This window comes from Eschrichtius robustus, chromosome 17, assembly GCF_028021215.1.
Source record: "Eschrichtius robustus isolate mEscRob2 chromosome 17, mEscRob2.pri, whole genome shotgun sequence".
NCBI lineage: Eukaryota > Metazoa > Chordata > Mammalia > Artiodactyla > Eschrichtiidae > Eschrichtius > Eschrichtius robustus.
In genome coordinates, this window is record NC_090840.1 from 83,912,238 (window position 1) to 83,928,605 (window position 16,368).

General features: G+C 45.7%; 1 protein-coding gene across 11 annotated transcripts in view; it reads right to left on the minus strand.

Annotated features, from left to right (window-relative positions):
- Positions 1–16,368, minus strand: part of PTK2 (protein tyrosine kinase 2) — a 255,666-nt gene that overhangs the window by 103,514 nt on the left and 135,784 nt on the right. For all 11 annotated transcript variants that reach the window (XM_068525379.1, XM_068525378.1, XM_068525376.1 and 8 more), the window contains 4 exons: positions 14,878–14,932; positions 6,423–6,563; positions 5,824–5,901; positions 106–213 (listed from right to left, as the gene is read on the minus strand). In XM_068525379.1, the coding sequence (XP_068381480.1) occupies positions 106–213; positions 5,824–5,901; positions 6,423–6,563; positions 14,878–14,932 (382 nt within the window). The remainder of the gene's footprint in view (positions 1–105; positions 214–5,823; positions 5,902–6,422; positions 6,564–14,877; positions 14,933–16,368) is intronic.

The window sequence follows — 16,368 nt, forward strand, 5'->3', positions numbered from 1 at the left end:
CTGATGACCCATGAATACTTCACCTGCATCCAGAAACAATCATCATTTCTACAACAGCGCTTTATTTTCGTCTTCCCACCATGACGCACGTTGAGCCCTCCTTACCTCGGGCGCTCCTGCGATCTTCAGCTGCAGCGTCCCTTTCCTGTCCTTGTCTTCGCTGTTTGAATACTGAATGGTCTGCACTTGATTGAAGTCGGCCAGGTGTGTGGGCTTTGGGAAGAAAAGGCAAACACTCTGGACCACAGACGCAGTCCTCATGGTCCCAAGCCCACCTCATCCTCCTGAGGACGCCTCCCTGGACGGGATGTCTGAGGAAGCCAACTGTCCCTGTCGCCTGGGGGCCTTTCTCCCTCTGAGGAGCGGTCACGGACCTCCTAGGGCCCCTTGCTCACTTCACGGTCAGGGACGTGTCTGCTCTCTGCGCCCCTGCTGGCCGAGGGGCGCTCCATCCTCGGGGGCTGCACAGGCGGCCACCAGTCCCACATGACGCAGGACAGAGAAGGGGAGAAGGGAGTCCCGGACCTGACTCGCCCTCTGGCCGGGGGGGGGGGGGGGCCGTGTGAAACTCCTGGCCTGGGGGAGCGTTCTGCTCTGCTTCTCACAGGCGGAGGGACCTGTTCCCACTCCCAATGCACCCTGAGCTCGAACAAGTCTCTGAAACGTTCTCAAGTTCCAGAGTGTAACCGTGCTAGGGAGACGGCGGGTATCCAAAGGACCCGCCCCACACAGACAGGCCAAGAGAGACACTGTTCACTTTCCCAAGAGGAGTGAACTCTTTTTTCTTATGCAGACAGAATATGCCCATCCGTCTTTCATCCTCTACCATTTCATGACAACGACCGGTTTGCGCGAGACGATTCCGACAGGTTTATCCAAAACAATCGGCCTCGTTAGGACCTCTTTCTCTTAGAACATCACCGGCATCAGCCCCTCCCTGCCAAGCGCCCCACTCAGCACAGATTACGCCACTGGGACTGAGCCGGAATTACGGTTCAGAAGGGGACTCCTACCCCGCGCCCCTTCTCAGCGAAGCGTCTCTGCAGCACTGCTCTCAGGCACGGCTGTGCTCTGTCAGGCCCTGCGCACGGACACCCACGGGCAGTCCTCCATCCCCTGGGCAGCACACAGCACGGCCCCCACGCCCGGCCCTCTCTTGGCCTCTGTGGCCTCTGCCCTCATGGGCTTTCCTCCTCCCTCCCTGGCTCTCCTTCCTTTTCCTGGCTTCTCCCCTACTCAACCCACAAACGTTCAAGTGCCACAGGGCTCTGTGCTGGGCCCCGTTCTTCTCCCCAGCTGTGCAAGGCCTGCCCGGCGAACACCATCCAGTCCTGTGGCACAAGTACCATCTCCAGTCCTGAGCTCGGACTCAAGTATCCAACTCCCTACGTGGCATCCCCGCGTGGACACTGGAGAGAGACTGACCGCACACCCAGCACAGTCAAGCGGACCCCCTTCCCCCTCCAGTCTTCCTCACGTCCACAAAAGCATCACCATTCAACCTGGTTCCTGAGTGGAAATATGAAGGCATGATTACTGACTCCCCTCCTTCCCTTACCCCATGTCCAGCCCAGCTCCCAACACCCAGAATCCGTGCGTTTTCCCTCATCCCCACGGCCACCACTCCAGTACAAGCCACCGTCTTGCACGGTGCTCAGAATCCGTCCTGCAATTGTTTCCCAGCCAGTGTCCCTTCATCCGTGTTCGTCCTCTACACAGACAGCCCCCGGAAGCCAGGGAGGTACTTTAAAATGTAAATCTGCTCCTATTAAGTCCCCTGTAAAAACGGTACAATGCTAGCCAAAAGGAATCAAACACCCACCTGATCTGACCTCTGCCTGCCTCTCTGACCTAATTCCCCACCAGGACCTCGTCTTGATGGGATGTGCTCTGGTCTCAGTGGGGCAGGGCCATTCCCTGGGGGTTGTTTTCAGCTGACCAAAGAATGAGGAACATGAATGAGGACCACGGCTGTCAGAGGCCATATAATGTGCAGGAAATTCCCACATGGCGAAAAACTGTCTTGTGTCCTGAATGGCTTTCAAACGTCCTAGTGTTTATTCATGCTGGTGAAAAATCTGACTCTAGAACCCACATCTATTTTGAAACACAAAGTATGCTCTCTGCATGGAATTTTCCAGGAATGCAACTTAGGTGTAATTCAGGGAATATTACATGTTCCTGTCTTTGGAATGTTACTATGAGTTGCTCACCATTTTGGAAAAGGGCATCACCGAGGGCAATGCTAGTCTGATGTTTGAGCTGCTGGCACAAGGTACATACACTGTCATAGAGGAGGCCTGAGGGTCCTTCTAACACACTTGGGGACCAAATATCATTAAGTCAGTGGTGACACATGAAATGAGAAATATCTCAATTAGTTTCAGTAAATGGTTATATTAAAATATTCCCATTACTGGCATCTTACAATTTAAAAAAACTTCCAAAGCACAAAAAGAAAGTTGAGTTATGGAAATTATTGTATTTAACTTATTTTTTATTCCTTCTTTTAACCCACTGTTTTTCTGACTCATCCTGACATTATCCCTCAAGGTCGGCCACATAAAAAGAATAAATTTTAAAGAAGTACTTAAAGGGAACAGCAGAAGGAAAGAATAAAAATAACCAAAAGATATTAGGAAAAGGAAATCTGTGAAGATAAATACTGAAATTAATGAAGACAAATAGATTAATGCTATAACCCTAACCGCTAAGCCTGTCCTTCAAAAGCAGCTGAAATAAATCCTTTGCAAATCTGAGAAGAAGAGACAAATCCAAATAGACAAGCTTAGGACTGAGAAAGGATACAGAAATAAAGTTACTGGAAAGATCATAAGAGTATCACAAGATGGAACTCCATGGCAACAATTTAAAAATGTAGAGAAGCAGATGAAACGCTAACAGTATGAATTACCAAAACTGACACAAGAAATGGAAAACCTGAATAGATCTATTACTACTGGAAAGGTTGAAAAAATGGTTAAACACCCACCATTGAAAAAGGCACCAAATGGTTACATAGATTGATTCTATCCACCTTCACAGAACACACAACTCTACCTTGACTTAAAATATTTCAGGCCACAAAATGATGATGAAAAGCCCCCTAATTCGCCTGATAAAATTAGTGTAACTTCTAATATCATGTCCTCATAGAGCTAATATAAAAAGACTAGATTGATCTCACTTATAAATAGTTGCAAAAATTCTATATATTAGCAAATATAATAAATCACTATTTCAAAAGAATAATATAACATAACCAAGTAGGAGTTACTAAATGGCTCAATATCAGCACATCTAATCAAGATAATATAAAATAATAACAAATTAAAAGAGAAAAAACCAGGATCATATCATTAAGGCTGAAAAAGCCTTCAGTTAAATTTAGTTGCCACTCCTAATAAAAATTCTAAGCAGAGAAGGGCATAATTTAGAAACATGAAAGATACTTTACTAAAGGGACTTTCCTGGTGGTGCAGTGGGTAACACTCTGCACCCCCAATCAGGGGGCCCGGGTTCGATCCCTGGTCAGGGAACTAGATCCCACACGCATGCTGCAACTAAGAGTTTGCATGCTGCGACTAAGGAGCCCATGTGCTGCAACTAAGACCCCACACAACCAAATAAATAAATATTTTTTTTAAAAAAAAGATACATTACTAAAACCCAACATCAAAAATTATCCTAAATGATGACATACTTTTAACTGATAAATTAAAACCTAAAACAAGATAGGGATATCCTCTACCACCCGTTATTAAACATGATCTTCAAGGTGCCTGTGAATATGAAAACAGGAAAGAACTGCATAGATTAAAGAAAAAAGTTAAAACTATTCTTTTTTTGCTGATTACATGATTATATACCTACAAAATCTAAGATTCTAATAAAAAATGACTTATTAAATGAACAAGGTTGCTGAATATATGATAAACAACAATCAAGTATATTCTGCTATGCTCACAGTATGAATTTTAAATTGGAAATGGCCAAAAAAAGTTTTCCCAATAAGGCCAAAAACTCTATAATACTTATCAATTAGCTTAATACAAAAAATCTATACGAAAAAGACTATGACATTTTATTGAAGGATGTAAAAGAAGTCCTGAACGGGCTTCCCTGGTGGCGCAGTGGTTAAGAGTCCACCTGCCAATGCAGGGGACATGGGTTCAAGCCCTGGTCCGGGAAGATCCCACATGCCGTGGAGCAACTAGCCCGTGCGCCACAGCTACTGAGCCTGAGCTCTACAGCCCATGCTCCGCAACAAGACAAGCCACCACAGTGAGAAGCCCGCGCACTGCAACGAAGAGTAGCCCCCGCTCACCGCAACTAGAGAAAGCCTGCGCGCAGCAAAGAAGACCCAATGCAGCCAAAAATAAATAAATAATTAAAAAAAAAAAAAGTCCTGAACAAATAGAAAGACATACCGTATTCTTGGACAGATAACTAATATCTACTTTCACAAATTAACAAACAAGTTGGAATCCCAACAGAATTTTCTGCTAATTCTATAACTTTGGTTTTGAAAGACTAAACAGCCAGTAACAGCCAGGAAAGTGTACAAAAGAAAAACGATATGTGCAGAAAGTGTACAAAAAAAAGATGACACAGGGATGCAGCACCAACCCGGAGCAATCCCATCTGGATGGAGTCGGTACAGAAAGAGAGAACTGTGTCCTTGGACCAGAACAGAGGACCCAGAATTAGATCACAAAGATGGCAGAAATTCAACTGAGGTAAAAGATACGATTACTGTGCTGACACGGCTGGCTGCTCACTGGGATACCAACAAGAAGAGCAACAAGGGGGCAATGCCAGCAGCCAGCATCCTCTTAAGTGCTTCCTCTGTGCAAGGCCTTCACCTCAACACTGCACACTCAGTACCCACTTAATCCTCCTACCGCCGCTCTTAGGGAGTTGTAATTATTATTGCCATTTTGCTGACGAGGAAACACAAGCCAGCTGTGAAGAAATAGACTCAAAGTCACAAGGCCAGCATGAGAGTGACCCACTGGGAACCCCGGCTGCACACTCCAGAGCCCATCCTCCGGACACACCACAGGCCCACCTTGTCCCATACACAAAATTCCACATGGGCTAAATGTGAAAGGACAAAGAAAACCTTGCAAGAGAATACGAGAGACTACAAATCAAAGAGAAGACAGATAACGTCACAGGGCTTTCTGAAGAGGTCGTGCCACTTTATACCCTCACAGAGTGTATGAAACGTCCAGCTGTTCCACATGCCTGCCAACACCTGGAATTACACATCTTTTTCATCTCAGCCATTCTGGCAGATGTGTAATAGTATCGCACTGTGCATTTATCTGATGACTATGAGGCTGAACGTCGTTTCACTTATGTCTTAACTATTTGGACATCCTCCTCTGTTGGGCTGGCTGCCCTTTTCTTAGTGATTTTTTTGATCCTGGAAAGAGCCAGAAGAGGCTGTTTCAAAGGACATGATACAAGTACAAATATACTTAAATTAGATGTAGAACTGAATGAAGAAATTAGTATCTAAAACTTCTCCAGATAAACTGTAACAACCCCATTCAGATCTCACCAACATATGTGCAATTTGTGTGATTCCTTTCCTTCCTGACTAAAGAATTTCAAAAACTTTCGACCTAGGCTGTCTCTTCCTTTCATTCCCTTGAGCAATAAACGCTGTGAAACGGAAAGCTTTAATGGCAGAATGATGTCTTTTCCAAGAGAATCCTCATTTCCTTATTTTGATTCCCCTTTGTCCACAATCAGGTCCGACGGGAGGTGTGTTCCACACAGGCCGCTCCCAAGACTTGTCCCAAGCACACTTACGTTGCAGCCCTTGTCTGTGAGGTAACTGATTCCTTCTTCGGGGCCAATCGCCAGCTCCACCGAAATAATCCAGCTTGACTTGAAGGTGAAACAGGTGACGGCAAAGGTACCAGAAGGAAAAAGATATTTTAGATAAAGAACCATGGGCATATTAAAGGACCAAAGGGGGGCTGGACTAGCTTGCTACTGATCTTTGTAACCAAATAATACAAAATATTTACAACTTCATGGTGCTGCATCTGCTGAGCCTAAGCAGAGACAGACAGACTGTGCTCATTCCAGTGGGTCTCAAGCCAATGGTTTCTTTGGGAAGATTATCTGAATAGGTAAACGAGCCCTTAGAGAACAGTTAATCAATGACTCGCTGGGCTGGAATAAAAAAAAAAAATCTTAGGCATGCTATTAAAAAAGGATGGTTTTAGTCTCACGTTGACACATTTTCTTTTTGTATTTTTCCCCACTGTAAAATGATAAAATATTCTCATGTTGTTAAAAATGTGACAAATTAGATTTCAATCAGAAATTTAGATATACATGGATAAGAAAAAGCAAAAGAAATCACACCTAGTCCCACCCTATTTCCAAGTCCCCATACTTACACCAAGGGCACACTTGAAGCATTCTTTATCAAATCTGTACACTGGGGAGAGGATCTCAAAGAATTTCAAAATACTTTCTTCTCTATTAAGGTTGGCAAACTGTCTAAATGTTTGTTGGATCAATTTTCTTAGTGTTTTGGCCTGCATGATAAAATTACAAACATCTTTTTAGAGCCAACAATGAGTAAAGACCACAGCAATAACAGCCAACACCAAGGAACATTTCTTGTCCAGCCACCACTTAATACCGCCTCCGTTCACCAAATGTTGTATTTATCAGAGCTTTGTTTCTTTTTTTAAAAAAAAAAATTATAGTAAAATACACATAAAATATACCATCGCAACCATTTTCAAGTATACAGTTCAGCAGTACCGAGCTTTATTTCTTAAACAGAAATTGGTAAAGCAATAATTGGCTTATTAGAACATGTGGTAAACAGTTAGGCATTAAAAATATAAGGGCTATATTCGCATGTGACCTGGAGTCGGCAAAGGAGGGGACATAAAGGCACTCACACATCCCAACCTGGGAGGGGAAGTCGACACGCCCTTTCTGAAGGCAATTTGGCAATAAGAAATCAAAAACTTTAAAACCACAACCTTTGAGAAATTATTCTTTAGGAATGATGAAAGACTATGCAAAGATCCAGCAACAAGGAGGTTCAGCACGGAAGTGTGTAGAGTACCCCACAACCAGCCATGCACGCTGCAGTGTGTCTGCTACCCAGATGTCCTAAGACTGCTGTGCACATCCCATTGACTGACATGAAAATCCGTATCACAGTGCTACATGAAAAAATAAGACAAGGCAATCTGTCGTAGTGTGGATGCCTTTAAAAGTAGAGCACAGGATATGGGCCTCACACAGGCAGGCACACGCACCAACGCACAGTGAAGACAAACCAGCCATGCCTCTCTTCTCTGTGTAGTGGGATCACAGGTGATCTCTGGGAGCCTTTTCACTTATCTGAGTTTTCTATTTATAAACCATGAGCATCTGGATGGTGGAGGGTGGCGAGCCCACAGTCCATGGCGTGCCAGAGAGAGGAGTGTGGCCTGAGGGGGCCAGCGGGCAAAGGATGTGTAATGGATGAGGTCTGGGGAAGGGGGCAAGAGGATGCAGGCCACAGGAAGCAATTGGGTCCACCCTGGTGAGAGGCAAAGCCCTGGGGCGGCCTGGAATAGGAATATTGTGATCCGACATAGGTTTTAACAGGAATACTCTGGCCGCTATGCTGGGAACAGTATGAAGGGAGCAGGAGAGATCCAGTGAGATGCCACCAAAATAATCCAGGCGAGAGGTGATGGGACCCAGGCACTGCTGCACAAGTGTAGAAGCAGAAAGGAGTGAGTAGTAGTCAGATTTCAGACCTGTTTTGAAAACAGAACCAACAGGATGTACTGAGAGGTAAGAGTTACCACTGAACTGAAATGGCCAAGACCGGGAGAAGCGAGGCGGAGGAGGGTCTTAGAGAATAGCAGGGGCCGCCTGAGCCTCGGTGTGAGAAGCACACAGACAGGAAGCAAAGCCAGGAGACTGGAGACAGGACCAGGGCGGGGATCTGGAGGGGCAGGGACAGGACCTCATCCCATGGCGGCCTGCTCATCTCAGCAGTCAGGGAAGTGGGAGCAGGTGAATCAGGAGGGGGTGGCATACTTTGGTGGGTCAGGGCAGTGACAGCCTGCCTGGAGTGGCCTGAAGGTACCAGTGTGGTCAAAGGATTGCTGGATCTGGGACACCGCAGAGTGAGCTGGACAGCTAGGAGCTGTGGTCAGCGGGGGATCCAGTTCCAGAGGGGCTGCAGTTACTGGAGATGAAGCCCAGGGCGCGAGGCGGCGGCGGGCAGAGAGCAGGCCCTAGATAACCTAGGGCCGGTGACTTTTATTTCAACAGCTGGCTCTGCTCCTGCAGAGAAGGTGTGGGGGAGAACGGAAGCAGAAAGACCGGCGCCGGGCACGCATGGCCGCCTGGATGATGCTCGAGATGGCAGGGAAAGCGGGAAGTCGACACAACTCGAGTTTTGGGTGGAACAAGCGGGCAAACAGAAGGGGCGGGCTCCGGGAAGATAAAGTCACGTTAATTCTGAACGTGCCTGAGATCCGCAAGTCTCCCGATCTGAACCACTGAGCATAAGGCTGGATATAGACCCGAGCTCAGGAGACAGCAGGGCTGGGTCAGAACGTTACCGTCTCCAGCCGACGTGATTACAGGCATGGGGCCTGATGACTCCCACAAATGCAGTGGCCGCAGGAAAGAAGTGCGGGCCAAAGCCTGCTTGGTAGGCCAACACTGGTTTTAACCAGGGCTGGGGTTCTGACAGGTGAGCCAAGTGTGGAACTACAGGCGATTGGAAGAGTATCAGTTATGGTTTTAGATCACAGGAACTAAACTGAAGAGAAGCAAAATGGGTTCAAGGGCAGCAAGGCTTGACTATCAGATGTTACCTACAGCATGAGTGGTTGGCCTTGGACACTCTGTAAATGAAAAGTCTGGGACGCGTGGTTTGGGGGAGAACCGTCCAAGCTCTGGCCACGAGCCCAGAGACTGAAAAAGGCCACTCTCACCACAGCTGAGACGGCATTTAACAGCTGTTCTGACTCCAGGCTTTGCAAACACTCTCTGCGTCTCCTATTGAGCATTAGAACCACACATGTGCACGTGCCCACCTGAGCTTTCCACCTGAAATTCCCAGACACCTGAAACCTGGCGTGCCACCAAGAGAACTTGTGACTTTCTTCCAGGCCTGGTCCTCCTCATCTCAGCAAATCTCCCAGCGGCTTAGAGACAGAAACCTAGGCGGCAACCTTGACCTCTTTCGCCCACCTCTCAAAACCCACTGCACTGACACATCCTCAAAGTGCTTTTCCAAAAGCCACGTTCTTTTCTCTAAGCTTCCCAAGCAGGAGCCCCGCTCTTGCCTTGATTTCTGTGATGGTCTCCCGTGGATACAGAATTCTGGTAGAAGAGAGACTAGTGAAAAACAAGGAAATGGAAATACCTGTGATGTGAGCATTATACGTAGTTAGTTCTCTATTAAGTGTGTAGAAGTAACTCACACGTGACAGGTAAATACGCGTACGTGTAAACATGAAATGCAACACCTTACGGTCCCTGCTCATCCTCGTTCTCCTACCGAGCCCACGGCACAGGCGCTCCCCATTCCGCGTCTCCTTCCCTCGCTGTTGTCCCCCGACCCACAGCACCTGTGGAATGGGTGTGCACGGGGTCAACTAAACTGTGCACCTGACCACTCAACCTGCCGGAAAACTTCTGAGTAACTGGGCAAATCGGTTTGAAAATAGTTAACTGTGCAGTGTTAGCAGACAGACAGCCCGAGCTACAGTTTCACGCCTCTGTGTCATCCAGCTGACTCTGTCAGTTTTCCGCATGCTGCTCTGCCTGGCCCCTCCCGAGTCCTACACATCACCCAGCTAAGACAGGAGGTCACGCTCATGAGCGGCAGCCGCAGGAGCTGCAGGAGGGAGCGCACCCATTCAGGGCTACTTCCTGGGACACAGAGCCACACCCCGGCTCCCCGCCCAGCAAGGGCGGGCGCACCTGGCCCGCCGGGAGTGAGTGCCTGAGCTTCCTCGGGGTCTCTACTTCAATGTGGCCACCCAAGAGGACTGAGATTTCCGGCCTGCAGCAGCCAGTGTTGGGCAGGAACTAGAAAACCCTCGCTATCTGAAAGGAGCCCCAGATTCGTTTCTACGAAGGATGCCTCAGAAAGCATCAGTTCTTTCCTCCTTTCTCAGTAAGGAAAAAATTCCCCAAAATCTGACTTCCTAGAATCTCTTGATATTAATCAATACACTTCCCTGTTTATAGGGTTTCAACATCTGCTTTGTGTTTTTGCCCAGACTTAGGAAACAAGGCATCTAATCAATGAATGCTAGTCAATTTTAAACCAATTTATATATAGAGAGAAAACTACTCAAAATGAGGCAGTATTATTAGGATGAATCATCGGAAATTGCTGCTATTCAGCCTTCTGAACAACAAAAATAATTTCATATTAATCAACCCAGTATTTATCAGATGCTGCTAGCAACAATGGACTCCGAGGGCCTCCTGGATGAAAAAGTTATAATGCAGCGCTAAAGAGAATACGCAAAAAAAGAGGAGCAGGCTAAGAAACATTAATTGAGGAATTATCTCCCCACCTACCAAATGCTAAACATAGATACGGTAACAGTGCATGCAAAGTGTGTGTTTTTTAACTGACGTGTAACGTTGTATTAGTTTCGGGTGTACAATGTAATGATTCAGTATTTGTATATACTGTGAAATGATCGCCACAGTAAGTCTAGTTAACACCCAACACCTCACAGAGTGACACATTTCTTTTTCTTGTGATGAGAACTTTTAAGACATACCCTCTTAGCAACTTTCAAATATGTAAAACAGTGTTGATAACTACAGTCACCTCACATCCCTGGGACTTACTTTTATAACTGGAGTCTGTACCTTTTGAGCCCTGCACCCATTTCACCCACTCCAACCTCTGGCAGCCATAACCCGTTCTCTGTATCTAGGAGCTGGCTTTTTTTCTTTTCATGTAAGTGAGGTCACACAGTATTTGTCTCTCTCTGTCTGACTTACTTCACTGAGCACAATGTCCTCAAGGCCCATCCACATTGCTGCAAGTGGCAAGATTTCCTTCTTTTTATGGCTGAGTAACATTCCATTGTGTGTGTGTGTGTGTGTGTGTGTACGTCTGAAGCGTGCTTTTTTCCCACCCTACTTACAGGAGCCCAGACCGGATGGACACTTCCGTGCTGACACCAGGCCTCATTCTCCCTGGCACGCAGCAGACGCCAGGAGTTGGTCGCTGAATGACTGCTGAGCCAGGCACTTCCGTGCTAACCACAGGGATGGGAATGGTGACTAAACTAAGTGCTCCCGAAAGGACCCTAGGAAACCACTCTATTACTTTGAAGTACAGATACTTCAAAAAACTGATACCTATTGATCTTGCAACATTTCTAGTTCTGAAATTAGATTTCTACTGTGAATTATACTCAAATAAGTTGAAATCTGGCTATTTTATTTGCAACATAATTTGAGATTTACAGAAGAGCTGCAAAGACAGTACGGAATTCCTGCCCAGCGCCCACCTCCCCACTACCCCTGTCCTGGAAGTTAACATCTCACACGACACTGGCACATCCGTTAAAATTAAGAAACCAACATTGGTACAAGAGTACTTGCTAGCTGCAGACTTTACTCAGACCCCTTGGTTTGCCCACTGACGCCCTCTCACTGCTCCAGGACCCCACACTGCATTTACTCATGTCTCCCCATCGCCCAGCTGTCAATTTTGTAGACTATCCTCAGGTTGGGATTGACTTGTTTTACTGGTACAGTGTTTTTAAAAATGTGCCTCTGGCACTACTAAGATCAAAGAGTCAGAAAATTTAAATATCTTGTAAACTATTCTTAGTAATCGGGCACATACACCCCAATCCTGTTTTGCCATCAATCAATCATAGCTTAAGTTCCATCAAATATAAGGTAACCTTTCAACCCTTCAATGTGAGCATTAACTACAAATGATCTTCTAGAAATCTAGATATGAAGGGAAAAAGGCATATAAAACAAAATGGCCTTTGGAAAAGCAAATACTAATTGGTCTAGCCATTCTATAGGGCTAGTCCGGGAGAAACAAGAAGCTGATGTGAATTTCTTGTTAGCTGAAGTTTCACTGGCAATAGTTTTGAAGAGGAGACTGTCTGAACACAACCTAATTTGTACTGTAGCTGTTACACACCTATGGGTATACGTTTATGTCAGTCATACCCACAAGAGTCTGATGGCAATCAGTTGAAAGAATTTACATAGAAGGTGAAAAAATTTTGGCACAAGGATATGAACTACTGATTAAGCTATTTAAGAAGCCAAATACACATTATTTGCTTTACAAAAGTATACTGATTTCCTTTATATTAGAAAGCATGTGAGAAATGAAACACTAGACGAATCTGTACCTAAGAAACAGAAGCTAAAAGTCAATTCTCTTCTCCCTGCTTGCATCAAAATCAGCAGCAACTGAACCTTTCAGAAAACACAAGTGCTATCTGTTTGGCTCGTGAAGTTTTCTCAAGCTCCACAGGGTCAATTCCTTCCCCTCCACTCCCCGTGCGCACACACAAGGCTCAGCTACCACTGCATCCGGGGCTGACACTGCACACCTTGATTACCTTAATCACCTCCAACCCTTCTTGATTGGAGTGTTCTTGCTTTCGATCTGTCCTCCATGCTGCTGTCAGGTTTATGTTCTAAAGTCCAAAAGGTGACCATGTCCCTCCCCTGCCATGAAACCTGCCATGAACACCCAGGGCCCCTACGTGCTCTCATCTGAGTACTGACGTCCACACAGGTGACCGCAGTGTCTGAGCTCTGGTCACAGGGCTGACCTGACTGCCAGCTGGAGCCCAGACAGCAGCAGAAGCGCATTAGGGTCGGCAGCAGGGTCAGGATGAGGAAGGCCGGTCAGGCTGGGTCCTGAGGGACAGCTTGAAAGACACCTGGAGGGGACAAGTCCTGTGCAGGAACGGGGACGTTTCTGGAGTGACAGCAGGGGCAGAGCGGGCTGCCCAGGGAAACGAGCTTCTCCAGCCTTCCGATTCTTCTATCTTGTGAAGGAGTATCACCTGCGCTATTCTCGTGCCTCCTTCTACACGGTACCCTCTACCTGGAAAGTGCCTCCTCTAAGTCCAGTCATCTTTCAAGTGGCCCTTAAACTTATTCATTCATTTTTTTCACTTAAATAAGATTTACTGAATGTTACTGTGTGCCCGGGATTATGCCAAACACAGGGTTTACAGCAGAGAACACAGCAGATGTTATCTTTGTCCTCATGGATCTTAAAATATAATGGAAGCAGGCAGACAAAATGCAAACAAGTAAATATCTAGTAATTAAAACCTGAGAAAGTAAAATTAAAAATTAAGATCCTGAGCAGGACCCTAAGGTAGAGGATGTTTCTTCAGCCCCCCCTTGGGGAGGTGAGCAGTCTGTATGGGAGAGGACGCCGAGGCTGAGCTTTAGAAGAGCCGGCGATGGGGGACCTCCCCAGGGCCTTCTCACCTCGGCTACACTTACACCATGGCACCTGTGAGCTGGACCTGGGGTGGCTTGTTTGGAGTTTGAGGATCCTTTTTTAATACAGAATAACTTCTTGGACTCCCAAATGCCAGCAGTCATACCTCCTGTGATAACTGCTTATCTACACACGGCTCTAAGGAGACTTCGCAGTAATTCTCAGGCCACCCCGGGACTAATGTTTGAGCACCGATGGTGCTACTAATGTGATATAGCCATTTTCGTATCCTTTCCTGCTTTTTACTTTTACCCTGGGTGGTGCACTTCTCTGTCCAATGATGGGGTGAATGCCCTGAAGAACGGTGTCTTACACTTGTGAGAGTCTCCCCCTGGGTCCACCCAGCAAAGGGCAGGCTGATGCATAGGGTGGGCTTCTGCGCCCACGCCAGGGCCTCACCCTCCAGGTCAAACTGCGTCCCAAGTGATTCAAGGTGATCGGGTCAGAACTTTCAGCAAGGCAGGCTGGCTTCCGAGCCAGTTCTCTGAACCCCTGTGTCCTTCTGTCTTATCCCACTTGGGCCTCAGTGAGTGGGACGGTCTTCCACATGGCTGCTCTAGTGTGGAACATGTCCTCTGTGATGAAAAGTCAGAGCCGTAAGAGCCACAGTTTATAAACTGCACTGTGACAGGTGCTTGTGGCGGTAACTTACACATATACACCACACTCATCTGCTAAATAGCCACACCAACCCTACAAAATATCATTTTCTTCGTTGTGGAAATAAGAAACCAGGTCCAAAACCATGAGGCTAGGAAATGGCAGAGTTCATCTGAGCTGGACTCTATCTTGATCCAAAGCTGCGTCCTCACACCACACTGGACCATGTTCTGGATGGGCTGGGGAACCGCACCTCAGGTCCCCGGTGTCCCCTCCCCTGCAGTGGGAGCTACAGGCACTAGAGACAGGAACTGGTGTTCTGCAAGAGTTACTAACGGGGAGGAGTGCCCTTGGTCGAAACAAGAGAAGACAGACCTTCAGAACACACTTCTACGCGTGCGCACGCACGCGTGCACACACGCTACAGCTGCCACTATGGCTCTTTTACGTACCGCTTCTTTACTTTCGTGTGTCAAAATACCCAAGACCGTAAAGACTTAGGTGATGAGGACCGCTGTGAACGCAACTTTCTTGGTGTTGTACTTAGCAGGGTGCACTCGCAATCAAGAAGCGAAACCATGGTTTTCTGGCAGAATGCTACACCTTTAAAAATCTACTTGCCATCAGTATGACTAGAATAACTGCCAGCTTTTTATATTATGACTTTTACACATAAAGGAGGAAACCACATACCACGGGGGAGGTGTTTGCCTAGCACGGTCACCTATTATGATAAAGCAGACTCTAATTACCTTGACTGAATCCAGTAAACTCCTAGGAAAAAATCGCTTCAAACCAACATCTTTTCTGAAATATAAAAAGAAGTGTATTAACAAATAACACCACCAAATCAATGAATAACATGACATTGTCACAAGAACATAAAAGCAGTTTAAATTATTTACCCTTCCACAGGTTATTCTAGAAGGAAATAAGTATAATAAAGCTCCAGTGTACCCGCACAGTCATGAAGCAGGTGGGACAAGTAATTTTCTAGATCTGTGCAGGAAACACCGATACAAGTTGGTTTAGGTAGAAAGTCTTTTTTTTTTTTTAAGCCTTACTATTGCAAACCCTCTAAAATATTGCCTCTTTGTAAATTACAACATGTAAACAAAACTGTGCTTCTCTGAACATTGTTTGAAGGTTAGCCTTATAAACCTCGATTCCAACTGGGTAATGCTGTATTTGTATAGAAAGTAGACTGGCCTGATTAGGGAAAGATCTGGGATATAGCAGGGAAGTTTAAATACCTTAGATTGATCCTAAAAGTTGACTGTTTTTAAAAATAAACTTTTTGATTAACATTAATCAATGTTTATAATCTCAGTTTCACACAGGAAACAAAACAAAAAAAGAGAAATTAAGTGAGTGGCCTAAGGTCAAAAAGCTGAATGTGTGGAAATGCTGAAAATCCCAGTCATCTTCTTTAGATCAAGCTACAAAATCAATCATTAGTAACAAGAGCCTCAAAGCATTCTGGCCAAGAAAACCGATGGAAAGAATGGCTCACTCTCATCTTCTACTTACTTTGGGTACTAAGTGAGCCAGGCTTTTGGCCACTAGAGGGCAATCGTGCGCTAGTAAGGTGAAATAAAGCCTCTAGACATGAAAGATTATCAGGAGACACATGGAAAATATAAAAGGATCAAGAAGGAGAAAAGCGAAATACAGGTACCTTTTCAGGATTACATAAAAAAGTAAAATGAATATAAAGTATATTAAACAAATAAAGCAGGGATGACTTCCTCACACGTAACTGTAAGTTATTAGCAGGTATTACCAATGAAACCATAGAAAGCATGTCAGAGTTTATATGGTTGACTCTAGATCCCAACGTTTTAATCCCCTATCCCACACTCTACTAGTTAGCACCTAAACCGGCGAACTCCCTGCTAAACGCTGGTCTCAGTTCTCACACTCTTCTTCACTCTGTGATGATGACGACGGCCACGTTCACTACACCCGTACAAAATCCTTCCTCAGCTCCCATGACACACAGTTTTCTGCTTTTACTTATCAGCAAATTCATACAACTCCTGGCTTTCCACTTATTTTTCTAACCACTTTTGTTTATAACTTCCCTTCCTTATCTTTTCAGATATGAACAGGGAAAAGTGTCCACCCAAGTTCTTCCACTTTTTGTTGCCTCCTAAAAAGACAGGAACTTTGCATTTTAAGGATTTGGGTGCTAATCACTATGGGAAGTAGCAAAATAAGCACATAAAAGATAAACCAACACC